Source organism: Stegodyphus dumicola, chromosome 5, assembly GCF_044657685.1.
Source record: "Stegodyphus dumicola isolate Sdum_Otavi_A_Nest chromosome 5, ASM4465768v1".
Taxonomy (NCBI): domain Eukaryota; kingdom Metazoa; phylum Arthropoda; class Arachnida; order Araneae; family Eresidae; genus Stegodyphus; species Stegodyphus dumicola.
The window spans coordinates 72,584,081-72,611,757 of NC_140772.1; the positions used below are offsets into that span (position 1 = coordinate 72,584,081).

General features: G+C 33.9%; 1 protein-coding gene across 1 annotated transcript in view; it reads left to right on the forward strand.

Moving 5' to 3' along the window:
• LOC118196967 (cellular tumor antigen p53-like) overlaps positions 1-27,677 on the forward strand; it is a 63,362-nt gene that overhangs the window by 12,244 nt on the left and 23,441 nt on the right. Inside the window, exons 4-9 of the mRNA XM_085816762.1 lie at positions 705-888; positions 3,755-3,853; positions 4,033-4,138; positions 6,505-6,611; positions 12,353-12,468; positions 12,914-13,018. Coding sequence (XP_085672888.1) covers positions 705-888; positions 3,755-3,853; positions 4,033-4,138; positions 6,505-6,611; positions 12,353-12,468; positions 12,914-13,012 — 711 coding nt within the window. The 3' untranslated portion in view covers positions 13,013-13,018. The remainder of the gene's footprint in view (positions 1-704; positions 889-3,754; positions 3,854-4,032; positions 4,139-6,504; positions 6,612-12,352; positions 12,469-12,913; positions 13,019-27,677) is intronic.

Genomic DNA, 27,677 nt, shown 5'->3' on the forward strand with positions numbered 1-27,677 from the left:
AAATCCATTTATAGAATATTTACAAAGATAATTAAATTTTATGCCCTACGACCATTCGCGGTAATTAAGTTAATTAGGATGCAATCACACCGCTCACCGGAAGGCGAAAATATAGGAAAGGCAAAATCAAGAGTTAAATTCACCAATTCTAATGAGAATACACTAGCGAAGTAAAGCACTGCGGTTTTACATAATTTCTCAGTAAGAATTCGTAAGAATTGAAATAATTCTTGCATTTAAACTTGTACTCCAAATTAAGATTTAACTTGAAATTAATGTAGATAATAACTGAGAGAATTATATTTTTGTAACGTAGTTTACGTGAGATGAGATCACTTGGGGTCACGTGATCCAAACCGGTGAATCAGGATGTTGAACCAGCATAGTAAATTCTTAAATTAATGTCTTTTTTACAAATTTATTGTCTTTCTTTATTAGAACTAACATTTTTTATGTTTATACTGTATGTTGTCGCCAACAAAGTCTGCTTGGAGAGATTTGCGCCGGCGAAATGGAAAAGTACCTAAAAAAATAATTGGGGCAACGATCTGCGAAATAAAAAACAATCAGTAATAATATATATAAGTTTTTAAAGCTCATGATGCTCAATAATGGAGTTTTGTGTCTTCGAATAACGTGTATTTATTATTTATTCTTCCATTTAGTTCTTTTAACATATTTGAAAATTCTATTCTCTGTTTCAGTACTCCAGTAAAACAGAGAAACTTTATGTAGCTAAATCTGTTCCCTGTGCAGTCAACTTTTCAGTGAATTCAGTCTTGCCTGATAATGTGTATATTCGAGCAATGGCTCTTTTCAGCTCACCTGAACACTCCGCTGATATAGTTCAACGCTGTGTTACTCATTCCATAGAAGAAATTCAAAAGGGTAATGTAATTTTAAATAATGCCTTTTAGACCTGCTTTATAGTTTTTAAAATTACACAAAAGTTATATAAAATGTGCTGAAGAAAGAAACAAGGAGATTCTCCTCCCCCGGTTTATGTATGCAAGGCCTGATTTTGGAAGGGCAAACGAATTACGTTTCCCTGGTCTCCCAATTAGGCCTTAAAAATTCTTCTGTAGTAATTAAAATATGTAAAATTTTCTGTAAATTTTCTATTCTAGAGTATTTACTAGATTGAAAAAAATGATAGGGGGAAAGGAGCTCGGAAACAAAATCATCCTGGGCCTGCAGTTCCGTTAATCGAGTCTTGTATGCATTTATAACAGAAAAATGGTACAGGAACAGGAATAGTTTATCAGAAGCTGCAACAACAGCAAATTACACTGCATATATTACTTTGATGCGTCGTGAAAACAGTGTAACTGTTATGCAAAACTCTGTGTTTTTCGAGAAATCTTAAAAACAGATAAAGATTCCATAGTGGGTTACTCCATTAAAGCAAAGAACACGAGAGCTGTCTTTAAAGGGATACCTCCATGGAGGATTTTTCTAAGGAAAGCTGGCTCCAGTTTACGTTACATATGAGAAAATGGAAAAACTCTATACATACGGCTTTTTTTATTGGCATTTGAACCAAAGTTAAACTATCAGTATTCAACAGTATTATCCACTTAGCTACTGATTAATGAAAGACTACAGGACTTTTACTTGAAACCTAGAACAGAAATTTAATGCTTTTTCAAATAATGAAACGCGATGGACTAGCCCTTATTGCACATAAATATTGGCTCTTATTGTACAATTAAAGTGTGGTCAATAGTTCTCAGCATCTGTATATCGAAATTTTGTGGATGTGTCAAGAAAGAAACAAAAATTTAATAGGAAAATAAAAATATATAGTTGCCACGAAGGGGAGGTAACGCTGCTACTGATGAAGGTCAGTGGACGATATATTGAGAGTTGTGTGTTTTGGACATGTCTGTGTATTTTAAATGTATGTCCGAAAGCAATTTCTGTTAATGTAATGCTGTTAAAGTTATTCGTAATGCGAAATGAATCGAATAAATCAGTTAATTTGACGTAGTCGAATCCATTTTTATCGATCTAATATTAATTGTTACTATTACATTCTATTAAAAACAGGAAAAAATTAATGAGCTTCTTTGTTCCAATAATTGTTTTAAAATGTAATCTAGCACTATAGGTCCTGCATACAAGTATACGATATGATACTACTTAAGTAAAAGTTCACTCAGTCTGCTAGCAGATAAAATAATTAGTGGATTTTTAGCATTATAATTTAACGTAGAATGCGGCATCCTACCCTTATGAGGTCGTCTGCAATGATTTGCTTTGGTCCGGATTGGTTTGTTTATAGTAAATCACTCATAGCATAGGGTTATTTGCATAAGGGAAAGAGATGCCTTCGTGAGGACTTCATAAGGGAAGCTGGTTCATATTCAAGTTACACATGGGGACAAACACAAAAACGTTTATTCCATAAACGCCCAGGCAGTCTTTTCGTCGGGATTCGAACCCCGGATAGAATTACCATTGTTCAGCCACTTCACCGCTCAGTCGCTGGTGGGCCCTCGTCTTCGAGGAAGTCTTCAATACCACCAATGCACTGCTTTTAAAAGACTTCTGGCAATTTAATAAATGTATGTCATTTTTAAAATACGCGTGCGGTACCCATGATACTAGTACTTTTTTGTATTCCAAAGCAGTTATAGGCGGGATTTCACTCAAAAGCTTACAACTTGGCAAATGGTTTTGTACCTTGAAATTTTTGATAAATCTTTTACAATAGTACAGAACTAGGACAATTTTTCATAAGGAAGTTATGTTAATAAAAGTGTACATGAAGCAGTGGAGAATTTACGCATAATCTACACAAGCTTTAGCTTAGGGCGCCCCACTTTCTTGGGTGGGGGGATCCAAAAAATTTAAATATGGTATAACTATAGTATTAAAATATAGTATAATAGACTTATAAAGGGCCCATATCTTAAATAGCTTAGGGCTTCATCAATTCTAAATCCGGCTCTGACCCGAAGTTGCGTTTTCCAATTCCATATGAAATGAAAATATGTAACCTATCGTTCAATTCAACGCACCTTTATCCTCAGTGACCTTGGTTAGTTCAGAACTTGGTCAAGCCTTTTTTCAGCCAACTAGGGAGCTGCTATCACAGCCGATTTATTACAAGCTGTTCTGGGAAAACTCTCGAAGCAAAGGTCTGCTGGATTAAATTCCGATGGAAAATTTCAATGAAATATCTGCAAAGCCTCTCAGATTTCCGACGTTCGGTTAGCGATGAAAGTTTACCATTTACAAGGAGGGTATGATAACCATATTAGTACATACTTAGAGCCAATTCTTGCAAAAATTTTAAATTAGCATTTGCTTACAATATTGCATCTAACAAGCTTTGATAGGAAATGAACTGCCCTCATTTCCAGTCTTGTGAAGTTTATTACATGTTGAAAAATATTTAGAAGTTAACATAATTTGTATTTATACTGAAACTTGCCTAAGAGATTCTTTCACGTTTACAAATAATTTTGATTTTCTCGAGAGATGGTTGTCTTAAAAGTAATTATCAACAATTTTCAGTTGAGTTAGTTAATTGTATTCTGAAGAGTACTCGTCACCTTTCTAAAAGAACCTCTTAACGAGGTCTTCGCTGTCACAGGTTTCTTTTTATTTTATATCCATATACTATATTTTAAAATATTTTATGATTAATTTTTTTCAGTTTTCATTCTAAATTGTTTATGTATAATATGTGTGTGTATGCTATTTTACTGTTTAATGTTTACTAAAAATGTTATTCTATTTTTTTAAGGAATTTATGAAGCTGAACATCTTATTCGCTGCGAAAACTCTAAGGCGTCTTATCAAGTTGATAGGTTCACCGGTCGTCACAGTGTCATTGTTCCATTTGGTAATATCCTAATAGTTACTAGTACTTTCTAGCAAATTAAAATTATTTCAGGTTTCAAGAAACACATTACAGCTGTTGTATATCTAATTATTGGAACTGAAATTTTATCACAAGATGAATGTGTTATAAATTTTTGTCAAGCGAGATCGCTTTCTAAATGCATTTAATTTCGGTTTTAGGCGGAAAAACATTTTCTACCTATACCTATAAATTTGCTTGTTTTGGATCCTGTTCTGGTGGACCAAACAGAAGGCCCTTAATGGTGGTATTCACCCTTGAAATAGGGTAAGTATTTTAGATAATTCTAAAGGAAATTGTCTCTTAATGAAGGATAAATTAATTGATAAATAAAATATAATATTGTTGATAGCAAGGGTACTTAACATTATTGTTTTTCGGTTACAGTTATTTTCTTTGAATATTTTTGCAGTTTACATTTTTTAAAGGTGCAAACTTGGAATGAAATTCATAAATGATTTAGTATTTCAGACCAAATGAGCCAATAATAATTATTTTCTAATTTTATTTCACGATATTTTTAATTTTTAATTGAAGAATTTCGTTTATCTGGCATGCAAAGAATTAGGTATTCAATTTAGAATTTTGCTTGCTCAAAGAATATGAACATGTCTATCCGATTCTTCAAATGCTATGAATATGTATATCTAATTCTATAAACGATATGAATGCGTCCATTTAATACTTTAAATGCCTGATTGGTTTTAAAGACTTAGACAAACCGTATTCCTATTCAGTTTGGAGTCTTAGACGCGTAGAACTAGATCGCAGAAGCTAAAGATGATTTGCATAACTTAACCATCCCGGATTTTATCACGTCCTAAAAGATAATGACGAACGGTTTGAGAAGCTGTTTGGTTGACCAAATGTTTTATGTTTTTAAGAAAAATGCACGAATTACACCTATTTGTTATAAAAATAATTTCAAAATCATACATTCTGTTTTGCAGCAATACGTTATTTTCTAATGCGCTAAAAACATCTTAAACCAACCATAGTTTTCTAATATTATGTTTCTATATTCAATAAAATTTCAATTCATAGCTTAAGTTACTTTATTTCGTTTTGTATGACAATCAAAGCTAGTGCCAAGGTATTTGACGCAACTAAAGACAAGCGCTTATAATAGTAACTTTTTTTCCTTCTTCATTTTCCTTACATGGTAGAAAAAACTTAGGCAAAGAAATAAACAATGCATGCTATATTTGTAAACTGTATGTAATTTATGTTAAATTTTAAATTGATGAAAACATACAAATATTTCTTTCACATCCGCTAGAGCACGTTTTATTTTCTGTGTTTGTTAATTCTTAGGAAAGTCCTTCTTGCAGTTTTTTATGATAACGTGACTTTAAACAGGTTATTCTTTAAATCCTGGCAACTAGTAAAACTTTCCAAAAATTTACAAGAAAGTGCCAGGTTTCTGTGGTGTATCGATTATTTATATACAGTCAAAAGTCGTTAATCCGGACTCGTCGGGACTTCGGCGATTCCTGATTATCGATTTTTCCGGATTATAGATCATCATTTTAAATCTGGTAAGATGGCATGCAGAAATTACAAAATTAAAAATATGAAACCGTAATTTATGAAATAAAGAACAATTATGATCTAAAGGGTATCAAAATTTACAAAAAGAAATAGTTTAATATTTATTTGTTTACTTTATTAAACATTTCTTTCAATGTAAGTTGTTTAAGTTGCTTCGTTTCATGTGATAATACTTTCTCTTTAATTCTATTAAACAGACATAATTTCTTGTTCAGTTACAAATTTCTGCTGTTCAAGTCCTATAATTGCTGTGTCGAGAATACCGACTAATTTGTCAATCGAAATGTTTTCGTTTTCAATAACCTCTCTGTCACTTTCTTCACTATCGGAAGCGAATTATAATGACGAGGAACTTGATTTAAATCATATCAAAGACGGAGTACATCGAGATGAAATACTACATTTATTAAGGAATTATAAGCCAAATAAAATAAAAACATCTGCCCTGAAGATAAGGATAGTGCTGACAGATCAACTTCCAGCGTTGGCGTTCCCCCCCCCTCTCACTGCCGCAGAGCAGCGTGAAATTGATAAACAGATTTCGGATTTCAAAACATACTTTCGCTTTATAGATCATTTACATATTAGTAAATATATATTGGAAATTCTATTTGACATAATCGAAAGTTCAAGCTTACTTTTATAAAATTGCTCTAACAGTCTGCAAAAAATAATAAGCCGGATCCAATTTGAAGATTAAGGAACGACGCAATCTGCAACATTAACTGAATTAGATAATTTTAGCTTAGCTTACCGTCCGTTATACATTAAACGCGCATTCGCAAACGTATTATGCGCTTGCGCACATGCACATTCGCAGCCGTAAAGAGCTTACGCGCACGCGTAAACGCCTATGCGTATGCGTCAACGCGATGCATGCGCAGAAAGTTTGTAGCTTTGAGGTCCAGATTATAGATCATTCCGGATTATGGGTATCCGAATTAACGACTTTTGACTGTATATGTACTTCTTGAATTTTCCTTTTCGTTAGAAAAGTGTATAAAAATTTCCATAGATTTATTTTATGCATATTGTCATTAAAATATTTTTTTCATGTTTTAATGGATATTCTGTTAAATTAGAGGTATAGTAATAGGCCAACGGACGTTTCATGTTAAGATCTGTGCTTTGCCTAGCCGAGACAAGAAATATGAAGAACGACGATTTGAAAAGGAAGAGAAAAAGAAAGGTAACGAAAAAAAAAAAAAATTAGTTTATTGTAACTGTTTTATGCCCCAAATCAACAATTTATTTTCTTCATTTAGTTTCGAATATAGTTTAAATGATGTGTGCAACATAAGTAATGTATGTGAGTAAACATTTACTGAAACATAGTACACGTAACGACAAAAACCGTTTAAGCCTAAACATTTTAGAAGAAATGAGCTTTATTTAGGAGGAAGAGGCTAAATAATAATCGGCAGTATTTATCATTCGGTATATTTTTAAAATAAGTGGGAATAATTAATGTAAAATCATTAATAATTTGATAGTATTAATAATACAGTATTGATTTTTAATGTTTTCTGTAATGTACTACGAATAGAGGGAAATAAGACTTATTTATACAGAAAATAATTAAAAACTTAACAGGTATTAAAACATATTCGTAAATATTCCTAACATTTTTATTCTGCAACTTATGAAAATCAGGAATTGATTATTCTTTAAATTAAGAGTAACTTTTTTTTCCACTAAAAAGTTAAAGTTCATACATCAAATTTATTATACTTAACATACTTCTTATATTAAATAATGCTAGGCGTGACCATACCCCATACTAACGCTGCAACAAGCATTACCCTTGTAGCCCTACCGGTAATTCCCACATTCGATTCAGCTTCGTTTATCCAATAAATAATTTAATTCCTCTCCAACAGAAGGGCCTTCTTCTCTACTTCTTGAATACTGAAAAGAAGTATTTTAATCTTTAAGAGAGAAAAGATTTAAAACATTTTGAATATGTAATGGTAAATATATATGCACGCAGTTGTAACTAATGAACATGTTTGAGATCTTCAAAGCTCCAAATTCCGACACTGTTTGAAAATAAAAATTTTCAAAAACTATATAACACCCCTCGCTCCCTTAAAAACCTTTGAAAGGATAATTCCTCAGATGTTAGTGATTAGAAACTAATTCAGAAACAGAATGGCAAAAGCTATTTTTTAAAAACGGATCGCTTCCCTTAATACCACTAATAACCGTCCCTCCCCACCCCCCAAAAAATTACTAAGATAAAAAGGACAGTCAGAAAAGGCCAGGGCGACATTCCGGCTCATGTTGCGCATTAGTCATGGTGCCGCTCACGCCATGTTGAGAAAGAGCATCTGAAATTTTGAAAAATCAGTGCGCAGTGGGTTTCCTCCAGCCTAACGGAGACAAGAAGGTGAACAGAATGTAAACATCATTGCAGCACCTGGAATGGTGTTACAATGAAAAATATAATTTCCTGTCCTCTATTGTTACGGGAGATGAAACATAGTGCCATAATTTTGAGCCAGAAAGCAAATGTCAGAGCCAACAATGGAAACATGCGAATCCTCCCTCCACACTCCAAAAAAAAATCTAAAGCCGCGGAAAAGTCATGCTGAGCTTTTTCTTTGACTACAAAGACGAGTTGCTTATTGACCTTTGGAACACGACGCCACAAATGACGCACAGTCGTACGAAAAATTTGAAGCGCGCCATCTAGTCCAGACGCCCGGGAATGTTGATGGACGTCATCGTTCTGTTGCAGGAAAATACCCGCCACATGCTGCAACGGTTGTTAAGGCTACGCTGCAGAAGTTTCGTTGGCAGACGTTTACACATCCTCCGTACAGTCCAGATTTCTCCCCTTGCGATTCCCATATTTTGGAGCCCCGAAGAAAGATATTCACGGCCGTCGATTTGCTTAGAAGCTTTTTATTAAGTTTTCCCTCGACAAATCTTAAATGTGTTATCGTCTTTGCGCATTAACTTGAATTCTAGAAACCTAAGCAACTCAGACAAGAAGTAAAACTAAACCTTTTTTTGCACTATATAAACCCCTATCCTTGCAGAGGCTTGGGGTCCCTAAATGCTTAAATGTTTGCAAAAGAATAAAGAGATTAAATATCTATGCAACATAAGCTTCGCATTATTCGCGATCTCTAAGCATCGCATTCCTAGTGTGGAATTTAGATTCCACACTAGGAATAATAATAATAATAATAAAAAAACCCTCTGATATCAGGTTGGTTAACAAATGGGCAGTTCCGGATAGGAATAGCTTTGTTGATGCATTTCCAAATCTCTTCCTCTAAATTACCCTTTAAATCTCCACCTAATTTTCGTTATTCTGAGACTGACGGAAGAACCAAAAGTTGCAGGAGAGAATTACCATAAAAGTAACATAATAAAAATAAATTTTATAAGTGTTTTCTAATTGAATATTCTAGGTTAAGTTTTTTTTTTTTTTTTTTGTAATAAGAACTGTTTTTGCTTTCAGAATTATTGTGATAATAAATTCTTATGCACTGCTAAATGATGATTACATATTAGAATTTGTGCGTCATGGAAAAGACTAGATGCAAGTGAATAACATAACGCTTAATTGGTCTTACTTAATAGAATAGATTAACAGTGTATATCAACATGACATATGAAAAATCAAGATGAGAGAAATAGGTGTTTACTTGATCATAATAACCGCTGCATCATATCTATTGGGTCCACTTGGCATTACATGCTATTAAGTACTTGATTATAATGCGATGCATTGCTGCGTAGTAGATATTAGCTGGGACCTTGAATCTAACACTCTAATGAACTTCGACAACATTAGCATTCCATGTCGCTGCACGATGATGAGTGCTTCAGCTACAGCCACGATAATGGCCACAACGGCCATACGTAGACTCACTTCTACTAGGGATTAAATACAGTTGCTCTTGTCATTCTTTCCAGTACTGCACAGGGGCAAGAGGGAATGCAAGTTTCTTAACACCTCCTCTTCCCATACCTGAAAAGGGAATAAAGCAGAAAAACACATTTATTTGTTAAATTCGTACATTTTCAGTGTTTGTCCCTGCCAAGATTCTGAGTCCAGATTCTGCTGTAGATACATATTTAACGTGAGTTGCTTCTCTAATGTAATGTCTAACTCTCTAATGTAATGAAAATGAGTATCAATGCGTTTTGTTATAGAATGATGAACTGGAGGTTTTACTAAATGCTGTGCACTTATTATCGTTAATTATACAACATCGATTATCGTTAATTATACAACACAATTGGTTCTGTTGTCTTTTCCAAGAAAAAAAAAAAAAAACTTCTCCCGCAAGCGCAAATGCATCGCTTCTTTTGAAGTTTCAGTTAACCCTATGCACTCTGCTTCATTGCTTGATAGCACTACAATTATTCCCGAGAAATCGGACTCCTTGCTTTGGATGAAACTATAGCTATTAAAAGATTTCATGTCGAGAGATTTTCGACTCACTAAGCGTCTACATAACATTTAACTTTCATTCGTTATCCGATAAATTACTTTAACGTTTAATGTGGATTTAAGTTATTGTAATGCACCTTTTTGCTTGAAACCAGTACTGCAGAGGGGCAAGAGAGAATGCAAGTTTCTTAACACCTCCTCTTCCAGTGAAAGAATTACTGTTAATAGAAATTACAATATTAGGTCAGACGACCTGATAAATTATTATTTAGCTGCAATAATTTATCAGATAGATACAGCTAAACAGATTAAAGATCGGATTAAAAACTGGTATTTGCCTTCGTCTACACCTCCTTTTCCTTTGGGGAAGTTTCAAGATTCGCATTCTTTAATGTTAGGGTCTTGATATAGGCTTAGATTTTTGCCTGTCATGAATTCTTTTGCTAATGAATTAATTTTCTTAACATTAAAATGTAAGGAATTTTTACTGAATCTGGTTAATTTATACATTTCCATTTTGCCTAACACTTGTATTTTACCCAAGTATAACATTTTGCTGAGAGTTTTCTTAATGTGGAAGAAGATTCTCTTTTACGTAGAATTAACAATATTATCTACATAAACGGCAATTATGATATAGTCATCTATTCTTTTCTGTACATAAATGCAGATACCAGACGTTAATTATTTAAATTTAAGATTTCGAAAAGTTTCATCTAGTTTTATATTCTACATCTGACTTGCTTGCTTAAGTCCATAGACTGACCTTTTGATCTTACAGACTTTACCTTCGCATGTTACGAAATATATATTGGAACATATATAAAATATTGGGACATGGAAATTTCTTCATCAATTTTCCCATTCTAATAAGCTGTTTGAGTATTCTACTAAGCTGTTTGAATATTCTTATAAGCTGTTTGAATATTCTAATAAGCTGTATGATATGACTGAACATCCGTATCTTCAGATTATATTGGATTGCTCATGCAAGCAATGTGCGTATGAAATTATCGCGAACTTTTTATTCGGAATACCTATTTGCAGCCAGCGACTTTTCGTTTTTCTGGTAGGTCGGTTATCTCCTTAGGGTGTGTCTCTCATTAAGGAAGTGTCTCCTTTTTGCATAGCTTCTTTCCACTTTTCTGCAATTGGTCTTGATAAATCTTTTTTACAGTTTTTGGGGCCGCGAAAACTTCAGCGTTTATCAAGCTAGCGCGTTTTTGCTGATAGACTTGCCCTCTTGTCCTCTTTCAGAACTTTGACCTTAACTTCGTTTTCTTCAACATCTGCTATCTCTTCATCGATAATCTCAAACCAGAACCTTTTGAGGTGTTTAAACTCTTTGGTCCGGAGTTTGAATCTCGGCGAACGGCCTGGCTGCATGGCCGTTTTCCTGGCTTTCCCCATATCTATACTTGCCAGTTTTCCTTAGTACGTCCTTCATGAAAGTATCCCTTCTCTTAGGAAGATAACCCTCGAGTGCTTTGCCATAATCAAGTAAACCAACCAACAAACGAATATTTACAAGAAGAAAGAAGCGGTAACGCTGAGTTAGTGTTCATCAGAGTGTATCATGAGGATACATGTTTATGTAACTTCACAGTAAGCAGTCTTTTCTATGCGCTATTCTGTTTCTTGCTTCTTTTCTGAAAGATGCTTTCCATAGGCCGCTGAATTTCAAGTTCCTTTCCTACAGCCTTTTATTAATTTGAAAGCTACTGATTCACTATATTCGCACAGATCTGCGTAACTTTGTATTAATTATTACTTCTTCCCTTTGTAATGTTAGACCTTTTTTCTGCCTGATAACTCACTCATTTTAGGCAGAAATCATGAAAATTTTTATTTAGTGACTATAACATGTAATCAGTTTTATACAATGAAATAAATAATTCAACTTTTAAGAATATTGCACCCACACACCCACTATTTTCAGTCACTATATACATATTTTGTGAACTTATTTCATTTATTTAACAAATACTTTCTTAAACTTCTGTATGCCTTCTGAGTGCCTAATTCCAAGTTCTGATCTCCTCTGTGTGATATTTCAGCAGTTATGTAAAATGCTGATGCCTTGCTGTTATCCTATTTATCCGCAGATCTCAAAAATTTTCTTGAATGGCTCGAGTTTTCGATTTCCCAAGGAGAAGCTCATTTCGCCATTTCATGAAAATTTAAGAACATATGCGCTGAGGATTTCATGAAAAGTATAAAAAAAAGTAGTGTAAAGTGTGAAAAATAATACACTTCCATCAATAAAATCAGATATATTTTAGACCGAAATATAGTTTTTTGCAGCCTGATGCAAATGTATTTCAACATCCAAAAAAGCGAGAGTAAAATCTGGATTAATTGTGCAAAAATTTGTCATTTATTAATTTATCTTTGTTATTATTTATGGCTCACACGAATGCGAACCAAAATTTGTTTGATAATCGGGAAAAATATGTTTGGATTTTGCGGTAAAGACAAACGGTATATGTTTACTTTCTCAAAGTCTCTTTCTTTTCCAGGAACTTTATCTGAAACATTTGCTCCTATCACATATTCAGACGAAATTCCTGTCACATATTCTCCGTCAGATGAACCTGAAATGTCTCCTAAAAAAGATGGTTTATATACTATAACTGTAAGTATAGAATAACAAGAAGATACTTTCGTAAGTTTTTGTGTAAACAATTAGTGTTTCTTCCTTTTCTAGTTCATGGACAGTGGTACATATGTGACTTACAAAATAATAATAATAATAATAATAATAATAATAATTTTTAAATTTATGATCTCTTTTTAAACTATGTTGTGAAACCTACCTACCTTTTTAATTTCTAAATGCATATTTCTTTCAGTTCAAATTCCATATTTAACATGTATTAGGTTATTATTTCATGTTGTATAAAATCAATTTTAAAACCATTCAATTTGAAATAAATTGCGTTTCCAAGGTTTGAAAGGATATTTCTATTATTTTTCAATTCCATACAGAAATTCGAAATATTTATAAAAGCATTAGGTTAAGTAACAGAAAATTATACTTATTTTTTAATAATGTTTTTACAAATTATTTTTTCTTATAGGTAAAAGATTATGGATGTTTCTCATTTCTGCAACAGATGAAAACCTACTATGAGATTTACGGGATGTTAAGAAACACACCTTTCATAAAAAAAACTTAATTTTCGGTAAGTAGTACTAGCTTATTTTAAACAACTAAAGCGTTAAACTTTTATTTTTATTTTATTTTATTTTTTTACATTTCTCATTTGTAATCACAGCTATCTTCAAACATAGCTAGATGTATGTAAGATAAAACAAAATACTATAGCTGCTTTAAGAGCAACTGGCGATCTCAAAATTAACATTTTAATTTGTTGCTCTCCCCTTAAGTTCATCCTTTCTTCCAAATTCGAGATCATTCCAAATCAACGGTCGCCAACCGGTGGTCCGTGAATATTTTTTGATGGTCCGCAGAAAAATTGGGACATTATTTATACTTTTATGAAGATTCAGTTAAAAAAATTACGAGTAGCAACACCTGTTATGGAATATGTATTAAATTTTAGCTACTACTTTTAGCAAAATTCCTTCTAAATTTAGCGACTTTTCAGCTACTTTTGCAGGTGGATCTAGCGACATGTGAAAGTGAGAGTTGGCATCCATGGATACGCTACAGTTATCAATAATAGCGCGAACTGATATTCTCTTTCCTTTTGAATTACAGACATATGCTATTGTAGTCGTTAATAACAGTTTTTCTCCGTGTTAATAGGCAACTTGATGGATTTTTACGAGAACCATCTGCATTCTTGTTTATAATTGCATCACTGGACGTTTCCGTGTTTGCTTTCTCTGTTGATAGATTTCGGCATTGCTGAGTAAGCGATGATTATTATGTTTACAATAATTAAAAATTGGCGGCATAGCACTTTCATTTTATTGATATTGCTTTGAATTTGCCGGGTTGTTCTTGCTTTTCGTGAAGTTCCTTTTCAGTGATAAGGAAATGTGAAGCTTTCTGTACAAGAAGGTACGATTTTTGTACTTTTCACATAAGTTTTCAATTTGAACGAAATGTGTGTATCAGTGAGATGTTAATAGTATTTTAATTGTTACTCATAATCAGGGATGTAGCCTGAATTTCCCATAAAGGCATGCTGCTGAACACCAAATGTTCCGGAAATTATATTAACAAATGAAAATTAGAATTACATGTTGGAAGGTTGAATATTGTTTTTGGGTATTAATATGTTGTTTTTAAGGTCTGATTAAGTTTTTTTTTAATTCATATTAGTGGTCTTCCCCAAATATAAAATAATATATGTAATTATCCATGAAGTTCTAAGGGTTGACGATCGCTGTTCCAAATTACATAACGCTGCTTGAAAAATGGAACTAAAACCTAATGTTAACCAATCACAGATTAGCTGTACTTTGTGCACCTATCTTGTTTAAACAGCTACTAACTGCATAGCCAGTCGCCCAGACGGTATAGTGTTTAGGGGAGCCTACTACGGTACCAAAGAACCCGGGTAAGACATGGATGTTTGTAAATGTATAGTGTTGATGCGGTATGGCGGCACTCTAAATATGCGGCGAGCAGAAAGTCCTCTCGTGTGGATTGGTGGGAGAGGGGTGGGAAACCCCCGTCCCCTCCCGGGGTGCTCTTCCTCAAAATTGGGGGTGAAAAATAGAAGTCCAATCTCTCTTTGGAGTAGGCTCTGGCAACCTTTGTTCCATGTAATATGGACACAACAACAACGAAAGCACTCTATATGCGGTCAGGTTGTAAATTTAAAACCCCTTTTTTCATGGGGGGCTGAAAAGGAGAGGATAATCTTGCTCGTGGTCTTGAGAAAATGTGGGGGTCGTTTAAACATCTAACTTCTCTACATATAGTTTTTATACAGAAGAAAATACAAATTGAATTCTTCGAATGAATGCAATTTTGTACAATGAAACTGTATTATTGAACTATAAACTGTAAGGCAAATAACATCTTTTTTTTTTAAAGTAAGAGTAGAAAGACAGATATTTGTTACATCAATGAATTTGTAGTAAATATTGAATTTTTCATTTTGAATGCTATATTACATATATGCGAAGTAGCTGAGTATCTGAGAAAATAGTCTTAAAACAAATGGCCTTGAACCTTTTCACGTCTAAGGACTGTTTTTCATTTACATTATGGTCGCTACTTTTTGGTTAATTTGTAAGGATCTTATATTTTACTAACGTTTATTTTAATTTAAATCTTTACTATCACTTCTTATTTTCTACTTCCGGCCAGAATTAAAAGCTTTAACTTATTTATGCAAATTTGTCTGGCGAACGCCAAGTACTTAAGTTGTGGCTTTTTGCCAAGCGAGAGAAAGGAAGGAGTTAGTAGAAGCAGGCCGCTTGCCTTAGCAGTTTTTACTCGGTTGCTGGTTGCCTTCCAGGCCAGAGGTTTAATCCTCTTGATAATTTTAAACGTATTGTAGTGTTAACAGTTCTCTGTACTACATACGGCTTCCTGTTAATATACGGCCAATCTTCCACGTAGGCCCTTGTTTATTATTCCAAAGTTAAGTTAGAGTTTAGTTAATATTTTTATATTCTTACGTTCAGACCACAAGTGGTTGGTCTCTGTATTCCGAAGTACGGAAATCATTGTAAAGAGGGAAAAATAAAGGGTTTCGTATACCCTTCCTTGTCTATTTCCCACATTTATTGAACATAGCTTTAGAAAGCTCCCTGTTCCGAGTCAGGTTCTTGAATGTTCCCAAAGCAAGTAAGGAGAAACGCTGAACCTGATAGTGGCGCCCCACGAAGAAGAATAACCATGGCCGAGTTTCAAGAAAAACCTGTGCTGCCTGCAGAAGCGGCTCAGAATCCAGAAATGCCAGCTGCCGCCCTGGAAGGATTTGGTTACATCGACCAGACCATGCGCGTTTCGATGAAACCAGAAGCAACATTTAATGGAAACTCACCGGTAACCAGTTTTTTGGAAAAATTGGAGGACCACTTCATGATGTATCCCGTGCACGAGTTCCAGAAAGTCACCTTAGCTACTAGTGCTTTGAGGGGCGAAGCGCTTAATTGTGTGTGTGTGTGTGTGTGTGTATTTAATTATGGCAAAGCACACTAGGGCTATCTGCCTAAGGGGAGGGATGCCTTCGTGGAGGACTTTCTAAGGGAAACTGGCTCGTATACACGTTACACATGGGGAAAACCACGAAAACACCCATGCAGCCAGCCCGTTCGCGGGATTCGAACCTCAGACCGAACTACCAGTGTTCAGCAACTTTACCGCTCGGCCGCTGGTGGGCAGCGCTTAATTGGTTCAAATGCATAGGCAGAAGTCTCTTGGGTCAAGCGGGAAGTCCCACCTATACTTACGAAAATTTCAAGACTGCCTTAGTAAAAGCCTTCCCTGTCGTAAGGGATTGTGCAAAATTAGAAACGGAACTTTTCAGCATATACCAGAAACGAATAGAAAATCTCTCAAGCTTTATTTTAAGAAAAATTCACGTCTTCAAACTCTTGTATGGAAACCGTCCGGATCCTGAGATAATTCAAGTGATTTTGCCGAGGTTACTTCTCCAAGTACAAGACTTTATTGAATTAAGGAATCCGACTACACTGGAAAAGTTATTTGAGCTAGCAATCCAGTTTGAAAGTAGAAGAACGGTGGACGTTGAAAGAAGACGCCAATATCAACAACGAAACCAATTTGGTGAGCCAAGACCGCAGCAAAGTCAAGCACACGGCTACGGAAGCAAAGCGAATCAGAGGGCAAGGAAACCCGAGCATCCAAAAACAGCCGGCGAACGTCGACAGTTCAATAGCAATCCAGGAAAAAAGTCTCAGGGCCAGTGGAAAAAAGAAGGAAAGCATGGAAAGAAAAAAAGATTTAAACTAAACCGGATTTCTGCTGACGGGAGGGTGCGGAAATCCGAAGGCCAAGAAAACCCCTCTTCCTTCAAGTTAAATACAGTAATGGTGAAAAATTTGACTCTTCCGAAGATTGAAGTGTTGGTGAATAACATCCCAGCCACCGCACTCCTGGATACAGGCGCGCAGTGTTCCTGTGTGGCAGAAGATTTTTTTAGGAAGTATTTTCGGAAATACCGCATATATAATTCGGATAATACGTCAGTGTTAGCTGCGCAAGGTGAAAGATGCAAGTGCATAGGTAAATTACCGCTATACGTCCGTATCAAGGACGAACAAGTAAAGGTTATGTTTTTTATAGTAAAGAATCTGCAAGCACATATTATCTTAGGGATAGATTTTCTTTCAGAGGCAGAAGCAACGCGGGATTTTAATGAAGCGTCCCTTAAGCTGACGATGAAACCAGTTCGAGAAGAAAAAACGGAACCCCCAATGTTAAACCTTGACCACCTGCCTAAGGAAGAGCAACAAAGAATCCGACAAGTGGTAAGTGAATTTGCTTCGTTATTTAGTGATATGCCAGGATTTACTCAAGTTACTAACCATAGTATCGACACCGGAGATTCAATGCCAGTTCGCCACAAAGCATACCGGTATGATAAGAATAAAGAAAAAATTATAGAATGGCACATTAGCGATATGTTACGTAAAAAGATCATAACGCCCATCTCAAGTAGTTATGCTAGCCCGGTGGTTTTATGTAAGAAAAACAATGACTTTCCATTAACACATCCAAAAAGGTGGCGTTTCGCGATTGACTATCGTAAATTAAACTCCATAACTAAATATCCGGTATATCCGTTACCTATTATTGAAGAAATTCTAAGGAACATAATGTCTACCAGATACATGACGACTTTAGACTTAACGACTGGTTATTTTCAAATAGGTGTTAGACCGGAGGACGTGCCTAAGACTGCTTTTATAACCAAGTCTGGCACTTATGCATTCCTGCGTATGCCGTTTGGCCTTTCAGGGGCACCGGCAACATTTCAGCGATGTATGGACATTGTGCTAAGGCCTGTTCTTGGAAGTCCACATTTATCTATTTAGACGATATCATTATTACTAGTGATAATCTGGACCAACATGTACAGGATTTAAGACAGGTGTTTTCATTATTAAATGAGGCCGGTCTAAAAGTTAATGCCGAAAAGTGCAAATTTGCAGCCCCTGAATTAAAATACTTGGGTTACAAAATATCTCAGAAAGGAATCGAGACAGACGAATGAAAAATAATCGCTGTGCAAAAGTATCCGCCGCCAAATACGGCGAAGAAGCTCTCTTCTTTTCTAGGACTTTGTTCATATTATAGGTCCTTTATAAAAGATTTTGCAGCTATTGCTGAACCATTGTTAAAATTAAAAAGGAAAAAGGCATACCCCCGGAAAGGAAAATATCGTAGCAGATGCCCTATCCAGAATAAAAATAGATGAAGAAGGTAATACTGTAAAGGTGGCAATGCTCACAGCATGTACAATAAATTCCCGAGAAACTATAATAACCGAACTGGGTAAGGATCCTGAGTTTGGAAACATTTATGAGTATTTAAAGGATCCTGAAAATTTTAGCCACCAAGATATTGTGGCGATAAGAAATAGGGCGGCCCATTACGAACTAATAGATGGTCTATTATTTTATACAAAAACTACAAATTCCAACAACGAATTTCGACCTGTTATCCCAGTTAGTCTTAATTTAAATATCCTGCAGGAGTTACATGACAGCCCTTTAGCTTCTCATGCTGGTATTCGAAAAACTATCGAACGCGTACGCGAGGCAGTCTATTTTCCTGAACTGCAAAAGTTAACAAGGGCATACGTCCGGTCCTGCCCAACATGTCAAGCAGTTAATTATATTAATTTCCGCCCGGCCGGGTTTCTAAATAGTATTAAATCCGATTTTCCAAATGAAATAATTGGCATCGATTTATTGGGCCCTTTCCCAAAAAGTCAGTTAAATAAAAGTCGGTATCTCCTTGTTATGGTTGATCATATTAGTAAGTGGACCGAAATTGTTCCCTTAAAACGAGCCTCCGCGAAATTAGTTACTGATTCTATTTTAAATAAATATATTTTAAAATACGGGGCGCCCCTAAAAGTTATATCGGATAATGGTCCTCAATTTGTAAGTAATATATTTGAAGACATGTGCCAAAAACTGGGCATACATCATTTAAAAATGGTCCCGTATCGGCCGCAATCAAATATAGCGGAACGGGTCAATAGAAATATAGTGAAAATTATCCGTAGTTATGTTAAAAATTTTCATAAAAGCTGGGATAACTATGTCAATGAATTTGCTTTCGCCCTTAGGACCGCAAAACATGATACAACGGGCAAAACTCCTGCTGAGTTATTTTTAGGCAGAAAGATTATAACGCCGTTAGATAAATTATTTTATGTTCAACAAAGAGCCCCAGAATTTAAAATGGGTGATATAGAAAAATTAATTAAAGGAGCAAAAAAGAACACTGAAGTAGCACAATAAAACAGCAGCTCTATTATGATATGAAACGACGGGGAGTAACTTAAAAAATAGGAGATGAAGTATTAAAAATTAAGCATTCACTTTCTTCAGCACCAGAAGATAAAACCGCCAAATTTTTTCCACGATTTGAAGGACCATATGTCATAGAAAAAATAACTCACGCTGTAGTGGTGTTAAAAGCCAGGAATGGTGAAACATGCTCCGCAAACATTGACCAAATAAAACCATACTATGACCGTAATAAAATGCAAATATTTAAAGATCTTTTGCAGGATCCGGCACGGCAGGCACTGCAGGCACAAGCTCCAGAGGTGAAGCAACGACAAGCACAAGGACAAGCCATTAGGAGGCAGGAGCAATTGAAAAGAAGGTTTCCCCTTTGGAAAATTGAAGGTAACAAGAAAGAGAAGCCGTTCCACCGACCAGAAAAGAGAGTGCACGACCACCCCCAGAATGAAGAAGGGAGAAGTACGACGAATGCAAAGAGAGCCAGGAGAAATAACGGCAAATATAACCCGGCTCCCAAACGGAAGATCTACTCATCGGACAGGACTCTCCGCAGCAAATGTCGCCGAATTGCGGAAGGACCACCAGCGGCGAAGGAAAAGATACAAGGAAAATTTGAACGGCCAGCAACGAGATCCAAGCAGGAACGAGAGAGAAGTGTCCCGGTTTCGCCAAGACCAGCGGCCATCAAACGGCCAAGACCACAGGCAGAGGCAAAAAAGAAGGTTTTCAAGGGTGACCGAACTGGAGGGAAAAGAAAGCTCCTAGAGGAAGGAACTGAAGGGCGAGCCCGCAAAAGAAGGAAGATAAATCAGACTAGAATCTTCGCTACCTTCCAGGACTGGGCAGAGAAAAGAATGTCCGAATATCATAAAGATAAGTAAAACTTTATGTTACTTTGCAAACTTAAGTTAATCTTTCATTCTTACTGCAAGTGGCAGATTTCAAGACGTTTTACCTCATGTGAGGTCTACCTTTATCGCCAAAAAGGCGAGAAATGAGTTGTTACCTATTTTGGTATTATGTTTTTCAATTACTCGCGAGTAAAACTTAAGTTGATGTATAATAGGAATGTGTAAATACTTGAATATTGTAAAAGTTATTGTATAAATTTTATTTAAAAACATTCTGGCAAGAAAGAAGTTTTAGTCTGAAAGACTTTTGAAATGTAGTATTTCAATGTAGAAGAATTGGCACTTGCTTGGAAAAGAATAGAAGTTAACAATGTACTACTAATGTATGTTTTAAATTGCGTAAAATTAACGGCATGTTAATATGTTCTTATACACAATGTGAACTGTTATTTTAAATGTTAAGAAATACTGTGATATGGTAAAAGTGAAAGTAATGCCAAAAATTTTAAACTTATTTGTGTGACTGTAGAAAGGCCAAATTGTTGTGAATACGTGTTAAAGGTTGAATGAATGTAGTTAGGCTCTCTGACGCTACACTTCAGAGTTAGCCACTTTCAGAATAGTACCTCAGGGTTTAGAGCTGAAGATAAGGTGTGTTACGAGGTCTTGTTATGTTGAATTTTAACACGTTAGTGTTTTGATTGTAGGCGGCAGTGTTGAACACTTGTACATAAAAACATTCGTGTTTGGTGTTTTCTTTTACAACACATGTCAGAAAGCACGGGGAGAGAGAATTAAAATAAAGTCATGAATGAAATAAGAATGTTAAGAGAAATATAAATATTCATGTGACTTGCCATTTAATTGTGTAACATTTCATTAAACTAGTTTTCCTTCCAGATCTCTGGAAGGAACCAGATTTCAACTAAAAGCTCCTGTTTAGATGCAGTACAGATGAAAAGTAATTGTCCATGGAGCTGATAATGTAAAAACATTCTTTTTTTTTTTTTTTTTTTTTTTTTTTTTCTAATTTCTAGTTTCTAGTGAGAAATGTTTGTAAAAGATTGGCCTCGCGCTAGATTCTAGAGCTAAAAGTTTTCAACAAGGTCGTTTTAGACCTCAGTTTCAAACTAATTAACTCTGGCGGGAAGTATGTAAGGATCTTAAGTTTTACTAACGTTTATTTTATTTTAAATCTTTACTATCACTTCTTATTTTCTACTTCCGGCCAGAATTAAAAGCGTTAACTTATTTATGCAAATTTGTCTGGCGAACGCCAAGTGCTTAAGTTGTGGCTTTTTGCCAAGCGAGAGAGAGGAAGGAGTTAGTAGAAGCAGGCCGCTTGCCTTAGCAGTTTTTACTCGGTTGCTGGTTGCCTTCCAGGCCAGAGGTTTAATCCTCTTGATAATTTTAAACGTATTGTAGTGTTAACAGTTCTCTGTACTACATACGGCTTCCTGTTAATATACGGCCAATCTTCCACGTAGGCCCTTGTTTATTATTCCAAAGTTAAGTTAGAGTTTAGTTAATATTTTTATATTCTTACGTTCAGACCACAAGTGGTTGGTCTCTGTATTCCGAAGTACGGAAATCATTGTAAAGAGGGAAAAATAAAGGGTTTCGTATACCCTTCCTGTGTATCTTGTCTACTTCCCACATTTATTGAACATAGCTTTAGTAAGCTCCCGGTTCCGAGTCAGGTTCTTGAATGTTCCCAAAACAAGTAAGGAGAAACGCTGAACCTGATAAATTTTCTAATGACATATAAACATTAAATTGTTTTTAATTTGAGACTTATGAATAAAATAACGCAAACTAGACTGCAGAAAATTCTTCAGAATGAAGTTAATACTGAAAAATACATTTATTCTTTTATCCAATTTTATCCTACAATAAATCTTTTTTAAAAGACTTTTTAAGTGTGAAAATAGCAGTGCACTAGGTGGAAATAAGGATAGCATTGTGTTTTAGGAAAGTGGCAAATCTAGTTATAGTGACAACCTAAGTGAAAATAACTATGATTTTAGCAACAGAGATGACGAATTTCTGGGATTCTAAGAAACGCTGATGTATTTGCTAATTTTTTAATGCAACAGTTCCGTTTTCGTTGTATAAAGTGTTATCATTAAAATAGGTACTTAATCCTTTTCTGTCTAAGTATTTTTCCCAAGTTTGAACCTGATAAATCACTGCGCATCTTACAGGCCAGGAAATTGAGATATAGTATAAATCGTCCTTCATTTCGTATCAGTGCCGACGATTTACGAAGAAAAGCCATTTTATGTACAACATAATGTCTAAAAATACCTTGAAATTAAACAGTAATATTGACTTTAATGCTTTTGTATGCATAAATGTAAATTTGTAATTTAAAAAAATGTATAATACTTTATTTAGTTATATGCTAGTTATCTGTGTTATTGCTTCGTTTCTGTATAGACCCCCCCTCTTTTCCAGAAAAAAGCGTTTTGCTCCTCGATCTCAAAAATTCCTCGATTTTCCATTACTTAACCAGTGGAATTTCCTAGTTTTCCCCCCATTGAAATTACAGTTTTGCCACAACTGAGTGAAATATTTGCTGCTATTTACACATAAATTGAATGTTTATTTAAAAATAAAATATTTCCTAATTTTTATATCTCTTTTCTAGTTTATATGAAATTTCAAAATTTAACGATATCAGTTGATGAAATACTTGCAAGTAATATAATGGTTCTGCGAAATATATTTTTGATTCCAAACCCTTACTGCTAGGCATCAGCCCATCGCTCTTAGAATACATTATTAGTCCAAAGGGGCAATTTGCTCGGAAGGATTATTAATTTCATTTTGGCATTTTGCGTTGAAAACTATAAACAGCGAAACACTTTTCAAATTGTTACCACCAAATATTATCGCCCTGTATTATATTTAAAGAAATTAAATAATGAAGAGTCTGCATGAATGTATGTATGTTTCTCGCTTATGATAAAACGACGGTACCTAGAGCCATCAAAATTTGAATAACGTAAGTAATCTTCCATAGAATATTGGCATCTGAAAGCTCGAAGTTATTTAATGAATTTTTGATTAACAAACTCAGCGATTTCAAAGCGAGCAATGGCAACACTGTGCGAAAAAAAAAAAAATTTATCTCCAGCGCGCGATTATATTCCTGATATACTGATACTGAATGAGACCTAAAAACACTTTTCTTTTAAAATATATCTTCTGTTATGATCCCTGACACAGCCGTTTACTTTCCCCTTCCGTAATTAACGTCAGTCTCTTGCTCTTGACCGCATTTGCAAAGCCACCGACAATAACAACTGCGTAGTCTCTCTCTCTTTCGCCTGCGTGCTGATAGCTTGCCGCTCAGTCTCTGCTAGCTACTCGTCATTATTTAAAATGTAATTGAGTATCTAAAATTATGGGACGTGAGTAGTAACCGGAGGTAACCGTGCTACGGAAGTGACGTCACAGAAAAGGGGCGTGGTCGCCGCCATCTTGAATCACGTGACAACCGGAAATGACGTAGATGGAAGGAATGACGTAGACGGAATGACATCCTCAAAGTTTCGTTTTGATTCTGTGGCAACGATTTTATGTCTCAAAGTTTTTATTTTTTGTGGCATCGACACTATTTTTTAGGTTTTGTGGCAACGAACTCTTGAACTACGTGTTTGGAATGACATCACTTTTAATTAATTATTTTTAATTATTTGACATGTGATTAATATTATTTTGTTATTTGATTAATTTTTAATACTATTTTGTATGTCATTAAATTTTTATTTACTCTTTTTAATAAGTATCTTAATTATTTAGTATGTCATTATTTAATTAATTACCTTTAATGATTTTTTGTGGAAATGAATATTATTTTCCCTGAATTTTAAAAGTAACTCCACCGCTGGGATTCGAACTCGCTATCTCTGGGATGGGAGTCTAGCGCTTTACCGCTCGGCTACCCTGTCCTCTTATCAGACTTGTTATTTGAAACTCTCTTTGTCCCTTTCAGTTTTTGCACCATTGATGACATAAGGCTGAAAGTCTGCGCATGCGCTTTGACATGAAAACCGCGTCACACATTTGTTTTTACACGACGGCTAGGATTTCTTTTGGCTTCTTAATCATTACTTTATTCATTGCTGTTTTAAATGTAAGATTTTCCCACGGTTTAATTTTTTTTATTATTAAGATATTTTTAATTGTTTTCAATTTTCATCTCATTCTTACTTTTTAAGTTATTAGTTAATTTATTAATTTTTATTTTATTTTTTTCCCTTTCCCAAACATAAATTTTATTTTTAACTTCAACAAAAGTGAATTTAAATTTTCTTTTTACTTTTTATCTTGCAAAGTTTATTTTTTTTTTTATATTTAATTTTCTTTTTGGTTTTACAAAAGTAATATTTATTTTTACGAATTGAATTTTTCCTTTTCACTTTTTTATTTTGCAAAAGTTTTTTTTTTTTTTTTTTTCCAAAATTTTTTCCTTTTTGTATTTTTACTTTATTTTAATTTTTTGTTTAACTTTCTTTTTCGTTTTACAAAAGTAATATTTTTATTTACGAATTGAATTTTTCATTTTCACCTTTTTATTTTGCAAAAGTTTTTTTTTTTCCCAAAATTTATTCCTTTTCGTATTTTTACTTTACTTTATTTTAATTTTTTGTTTAAACTTTTTTTTGGTTTTACAAAAGAAATATTTATTTTTCCAAATTTAATTTTCCTTTCCGCTTTTTATTTTAAAAAAAGTTGTTACTACATTTTTAACTTAATTTTTTTTACAAAAGTAATATTTAGTTTCATAATTTTAATTTTTTTTTGAGTTTTTTGTTTACACAAATGTTTTTTTGTTACATTTTTATTTTACCCTTAACTTTTTTCCCTTGTTTTAAATACAATACGATGTTACATTTCCATTTCTCCAAAAGTAAACTTACCTACATTTCTGTGTCTTTGAAATTTTAAGCTGGAATTTACATGCATATAACTTCACTAGATAATATTTTCTGTAACATTAAGCCAATATACACAATGCTCTTTCTATATAGTTTAATTGGAATACTACATTTCTTACTTTTTTTACTACTAAGTTGGAGATACTCAGAACTTTTCCTTCTAATGCATTGTACTAACTATTAATGCCTGTATTAACTTTTTTGGCCAACTATACAAAACTTTGTTGATTCCCTTTTACACGTCTTACTTTTATTCAAAGGATTCACCAAACTATGTCTGACAAATGTAATTTTTACACTTTCCATTTACACATTTACCCTTATATTTAACTTATAAAACATATTCATGCTGTATTTCTGATTCCTTTTTCCCACAATAAATACAGACTTACACATGTTTCTTTATTGTAAGACTTACTAACTTTAAAACAAATCTTACAAGGAGCAATAAATTTTCATGGTACTCAAACTCAGCCCACTCAAACCAATGCAAGGAGCATTTCTACCCAGTTAAGTTTAGATACATACCAATAGTACTTCATTTTTTCTTATTTTACTCTACAGATATTTATACATATACTATATTCAGAACACTCCCTTTCATTCAGTAAGATTCATTTATACTACTAACACAAATTTTGCTAACTCTTTGAAATATTTTACGAAAATATCTTGTATTTTCTTGCACACATCCTACTTAAATCACCAAACATACACTGAACCTTGATTTTTCCTTCATGTGAAAACGTCACTCGGATTTTTAATATGATTCCACCATTTACCGCAGAACTTTATAAACACTACTCTATTTGAACTTATCACAGCCTAACTCTCTTAACAAGGTACAGAAGATTGAATTATATTTTAACTACAGAGAAGAATATCCACATTGTAATGAATTATTTTAAATTTGAATTATAATCACATTTTGTGAAGGAGAACTTAAAGTCTATAATACACATGGAATTAATATTCAGCCATGGAAATGAAACTTTATCGCCTTTTTCCCAATTTGGAATATAAAAATTTGTTAACTTGGAATATTTTTAACGTATTCATTGTAACTTAACTGAAAAATACTCATATTTCCCATTGTCAATAATTTATTTAGCACTGAACTCTTACAGCCTTTTGAGAACGAAATTTAATTTATCATACCTGACAAATGACTCCTACATAGTTATGATACATTACACGAAATACTGAGTAGAGTTCCAAATAATGATCTAACATAGTAATTAACATAAAAGACCTAACACAAATAATTTTAAGATAGAAATTTCAAACTAACATTGCTTACTAATGAACTTTTACAGCTTTTTTTTTTTGACTGACATTTAACTTCTCATAGATAATAAATAAAATTACACACAAATAATTATACAAAATAGGTAATAATGACAGAAAGTCCATATAATGATCTACTATAGTCACCAACTTTAAAAATTTTAACGCATTTCTAATATAAGAAAGACCACACTTTTTTGAAAAGCATTATTTTAATTAAACATTGGAGCCACGCAGTCCTGCGCACATGCATAACATCTTTATTTATCATGAGCATGACACATAATAAGTAAATAAAATTTTCACAAAGTACGAAACACATTTCTCTTTTAACTGAGCTGTACTCTTAAGAAAAATGCAGTATGGAATGCTTAGAACACTCAGGGCCACAGTTCCTCATTTCCCCACGCATTGACCAAAATATACATGTACTTTAAAATCAGTTAAACAAATTCAAATGTTAGTATTCAAAGAGGAATACTTCACAAATTATATGAAAGAAAGGTACACAATGAACTTGAGTGAAAAATACACAAAAGCATGTAAGGACCGAGAAAAAGATGTATTCGTGGAGAACTTTTTTAAGATAAACTTGCTCTATTTTTGCACATGGGTTACATTTTGCATTTCAGATTAAGGAAACATTCAAGATAATTCCTGTATAACTAGGGATTTTATTCACACTTGTTAGTACTGTAATTTATTAGAACAGTCACAGACATATAGGACAAGTATGCCATTTCCAAGGAAAACAATTTTCCCAAGCCAGACTTTAACAGTGAAATATAAAAGGAAATAAGAATATCCCATATTTCAAACAAAATTAGTATCTGAGTATGCAAAAACATGAACAAGAAACGAATATTTTTTCTGAAAATGTTCCGAATGGTTTAAGTCAGGACTAGTTTCATGAACAGAGCATGAAAAATAATGATGAATTTTTAATTTTATTTTGTCTGTAGTACATTTACTTATGCTAAAATCTTCCATTTTGGTTGACTGTACTTTACATTCAGACCTAAGTTGATAAATCAGAGTGATTTTGTGTTTTAAAGCTTCAAATTCAGAAATACTACAACTCAAAAGCAAAAAGATTAAAACGACAAGAGAATATACTGCAAGCAAGCGAACGTGATAAATGACTTTTTGGGCTGAATTTCATGAATTCATAGATGGGGTGCAAAATTTTAATGCACTGTATATGAACTATTTTTCAAATGTATTACGATCACCAACTTTACATAGACTTTAAGTAAACATTTCATGTTAATTTACCATTTTTTCCTGAGATTTATCTATGTATTTACTAAATTTTTGCATTTTGT